Raw genomic sequence first — 4,344 nt, forward strand, 5'->3', positions numbered from 1 at the left:
GCTACCACCCGAATTCCCACGGTGAGGTATAGGATCATTTCCTCTCCTTTTTGGGGTCGAACTAGGATGGGTGGTTGTCCCAAGAATGTCTTGAAGTCTTGGAAGGCTTGTTTACATTCTGGGGTCCATTCGAACCTCTTTCCTTTCCTTAGTGTTGCATAGAAGGGGAGAGATCTCAAGGCCGATCCGGCTAGGAATCTAGATAGAGTTGCTAATTTTCCGTTGAGCTGGTGTACCTCTTTGCCGTAGGTCGGGTTTTTCATGCTGAGTATGGCCTGGCATTTATCCAGGTTTACTTCAATCCCCCCTGGGTGAGCATGAAGCCCAAGAATTTGCCAGCTTCTACCGCAAAAGTGCACTTTACGGGATTAAGTCTCATCCCATGTTTTCTTATGGTGTCGAACACTTCAGCGAGGTTAGATAATAACGCTTCCTCTCTTTGTGTCTTTACCAACATGTCGTCTACGTAGACCTCCATCAACTTTCCGATGTGATTGGCAAAAAATTTGTTCATCAACCTCTGGTATGTAGCCCCTGCATTCTTGAGTCCGAAAGGCATGACTACGTAGCAGTAGTTTGCTCTTGGGGTTAGGAACGAGGTTTTTTCTTGGTCGGGTTAATACATCGGGATTTGGTTGTACCCCGAGTAAGCGTCCATGAAGGAAAGGTACTTGTATCCCGATGAGGCGTCGACTAGTGTGTCTATATTTGGGAGTGGGTAGGGATCTTTTGGGTAGGCTTTGTTGAGGTTGGTGTAATCAGTGCACATCCGCCACTTTCCATTTGGCTTTTTGACCAGTACGGCATTGGCTAGCCATAATGGGTACTTTATCTCCCTCATGAACCTTGCCTCCAACAAGGCATGTACCTGTTCCTCTACGGCTTGCAATATCTCTAGGCCGAGCTTCTTACGTTTCTGTTGTACTAGCCGAGATCCAGGGTACACTGCCAGTTTATGGCACTTTAGTCCAAGATCAATGCCGGGCATGTCCGCGGCCTTCCATGCGAAGAGGTCAGAATTATCCTTTAGGAACTGTATCAGTAGCTCCTTTAGTTCTCCTTTTAAGTTTGCGCCTATGTTTGTTGTTTTATCTTCAGTGCCTCCAACTTGGACTTCCTCTGTTTCGCCTCCTGGTTGCGGACGGAATTCTTCTAGAGCCTGGGCTCTACTGAGTTCAATATCTAGAATTTTCACAAATAAATTCCCGTTGTAAGTATAGCTTCTAGACCGACAAGAATTCCTTTCTTACAAAAGTTTTGGGAAGTATTCAAACCTCGGGTCGTCTTCTCAAGGAATTGTAGGGAAGTGTGATTTATTATTGGTTATGAAAAATAGTATTTTGGGTTTTGAAAGGGTTTTGAACAGGAGAAATAGATTGCAGGAATTAATAAATTAATAACTAATAAAACTCTTGGCTAGGTATGAAAATTAGAAGTCCTATCCTAGTTATCCTTATCAATGATGACGAGAATTATATTTTTGCTACCACCAAGTCAACCTCTAACTATGAAGGTCAGTTAAGTGGACAGATCAATTTAGCACCTAAAGTCCTAGTCAACTTCTGAGGAAAGACTAGAGTTATAGGCATCTAAATTAATCAACAAAGATAACAATTATCAATCACGATGAGTTTGATAACTCAAGAGTTACCAATTAATCAAATCAAGCCAAAAAGGGAAAAATAAATCATAAACAGAGTAAAACAATCATGAGTCTAAAATTCCTCAAATTATATTAAGAAAATCATAACATGAAAAAGTTCATAAATCAAATTGGAAAAACAAATAAAAAGAACACACAAATTATATTAAGAAAATCATAAACAGAGTAAAACAATCATGAGTCTGAAATACCTCAAATTATATTAAGAAAATCATAACATGAATGGTCCATAAGTGAAATTTGGGGAAATAAACAAAAAGAACATTGAACCTGTAATTTGAAAAAGATGAAAATATTCCTAAGTCCTTTAAGAGGAGTTCTAATCCTAATCCTAAGGAGAGGAGAGAACCTCTCTCTCTCTAAAACCTACATCTAAATTATGAAAAGTGAAATATGAGTCATCTCTCCATCATTCCTCCACTTCGCAGCCTTTAATCTGTGTTTTTTGGGCTTGAAACTGGGCTGGAAATAGCCCAGAAATCGCTGGGACCGAATTCAAACACGCAGGTCACTGGAATTTCTGCAGAACGACATGTCCACGTGATTCACGCATGCGCATCATTTTGCTGTATGGACACTATAGCAAATTAAATATCAAATCGAAGCCCCGTATGTTAGCTTTCCAACGCAACTGAAATTGCATCATTTGGACTTCTGTAGCTCAAGTTATGGTCATTTTAGTGCGAAAGGGTCAGGCTAGAAAACTTAGCAATTTCTTCAACTTCTTGTATTCCTTCCACTTCTGCATGCTTCCTTTCCATCCTCTAAGCCATTCTAGCCCTGTAATCCCTGAAATCACTTAACACACATATCAAGGCATCGAATGATAATAAGAGAGAATTTAAATAAAAGAAAATAAAAGCCAAAGAAGCATGTTTTCAATCATAGTACAAAATCAGGAAGGAGAATGTAAAACCATGCAAATTATATGAATAAGTGGGCAAGGACTTGATAAAAACCACTCAATTGAGCACAAGATAAACCATGAAATAGGGATTTATCAGTGCCGTGTGTGCTTTTGGTCTCCTTTGATAGTGGCTATCCCTTCTGGAGTTGGGAACTTCATGCAAAGGTGTGGAGTGGAGACTACTGCCGCGAGCTGGTTTAGTGTTGTCCGACCTATGAGGGCATTGTATGCAGAGCTCACATCGATCACAATGTAGTCGATGCTCAGTGTTCTAGAGCGGGTTCCCTTTCCAAAGGTTGTGTGTAGTGGGATGTAACCTAGGGCTTGGATTAGGGCGTCTTCGAGCCCAAATAGGCTATTTGGGTATGCTTTGAGCTCTTTTTCTTGTAGGCCGAGCTTGTCGAAGGTGGATTTGAACAACTCCATTGATCATGTGAACATTTCTCTCAGGGGTATGAGGGGGGCGTTCAACTCATCCACCCTCTTTGTCCCTTCTTCTCTTTTTTGGTTCGTCTACTCTGTTGACTAGGAACCGGTCTAGTCTTCCTTCTCGGGCCAATTTTTCTATGACATTCTTCATGTCGTAGCATTCGTTGGTAGGATGCCCGTAGATTCGATGGTATTTGCAATACTCTGTCTGACTTCCTCCTCTCTTGTGTTTAATCAAGTGAGGGAGCGGGATCTTCTCAGTGTTGCACATTTCTCGATAGACAACTATAAGGAATACCCGAAGAGGAGTATAGTTATGGTATTTCCTGGGCTTTTCTGTGGTTGGTCTTCTTTTTCTTGACTCCTTATCCTTATCCCGAGGTAGGTAAGAGAATCCGGTCTTAGAGGCTTCTCCTATTCAAGAATTCTCCTCCATATTGATATACTTTTTCACCCGTTCTTGTACTTTGTTCAAAGATGTCGGATGTTTTTCGGATATGGAGTGGTGATGAGCGGATAATTTATACGCTTTTTGGCATTGTTTTTAGTATGTTTTTAGTATGTTTTTGTTAGTTTTTATTATATTTTTATTATTTTTTATTTAAAATTCACTTTTCTGGACTTTACTATGAGTTTGTGTGTTTTTCTATGATTTCAGGTATTTTCTGGCTGAAATTGAGGGACCTGAGCAAAAATCTGATTCAGAGGCTGAAAAGGACTGTATATGTTGTTGGATTCTGACCTCCCTGCACTCGAAGTGGATTTTCTGGAGCTACAGAAGCCCAATTGGCACGCTCTCAATTGCGTTGGAAAGTAGACATCCTGGGCTTTCCAGAAATATATAATAGTCCATACTTTGCCCGAGATTTGATGGCCCAAACCGGCATTCCAAATCAGCTCAAGACTGCCCAACGTTAAACACCGGAACTGGCACAAGAATGGGAGTTAAACGCCCAAACTGGTACAAAAGCTGGCGTTTAACTCTAAGAAAAGTCTCTACACATGAAAGCTTCAATGCTCAGCCCAAGCACACACCAAGTGGGCCCAGAAGTGGATTTTTATGTCATTTACTCATTTTTGTAAACCCTAAGCTACTAGTTATCTACAAATAGGACCTTTTACTATTGTATTTGACATCCTGGAATCTTTTTATCACTTTAGATCTTAGGATCATCTTTGGACGTCTAGTTCTTAGATTATTGGAGGCTGGCCATTCGGCCATGCCTAGACCTTGTTCTTATGTATTTTCAACGGTGGAGTTTCTACACACCATAGATTAAGGTGTGGAGCTCTGCTGTACCTCGAGTATTAATGCAATTACTATTGTTCTTCTATTCAATTCAGC

At 40.6% G+C, this 4,344-nt stretch overlaps 1 protein-coding gene across 1 annotated transcript; it reads right to left on the reverse strand.

The window, feature by feature from the left end:
* Positions 1-616: 616 nt before the first annotated feature.
* LOC107493832 (uncharacterized) lies at positions 617-2,996 on the reverse strand. The gene is made up of 2 exons (XM_016114869.1): positions 2,783-2,996; positions 617-1,182 (listed from the first exon to the last, which is right to left on the reverse strand). The coding sequence occupies exons 1-2, from the start codon at positions 2,994-2,996 to the stop codon at positions 617-619; spliced, it is 780 nt and encodes a 259-aa protein (XP_015970355.1).
* Between the last annotated feature and the right edge of the window lie 1,348 nt (positions 2,997-4,344).

The sequence above is a fragment of the Arachis duranensis genome, chromosome 1, assembly GCF_000817695.3.
Source record: "Arachis duranensis cultivar V14167 chromosome 1, aradu.V14167.gnm2.J7QH, whole genome shotgun sequence".
NCBI lineage: Eukaryota > Viridiplantae > Streptophyta > Magnoliopsida > Fabales > Fabaceae > Arachis > Arachis duranensis.

Excerpts from the sequence above, each read along its gene's own strand:
- LOC107493832 (XM_016114869.1), bottom strand. The coding sequence starts at position 2,996 with ATGGAGTTGTTCAAATCCACCTTCGACAAGCTCGGCCTACAAGAAAAA. Across the intron at positions 1,183-2,782 it reads TGCATACAATGCCCTCATAG|ATATTGAACTCAGTAGAGCC; the intron begins GTCGGACAACAC and ends TGAAAATTCTAG.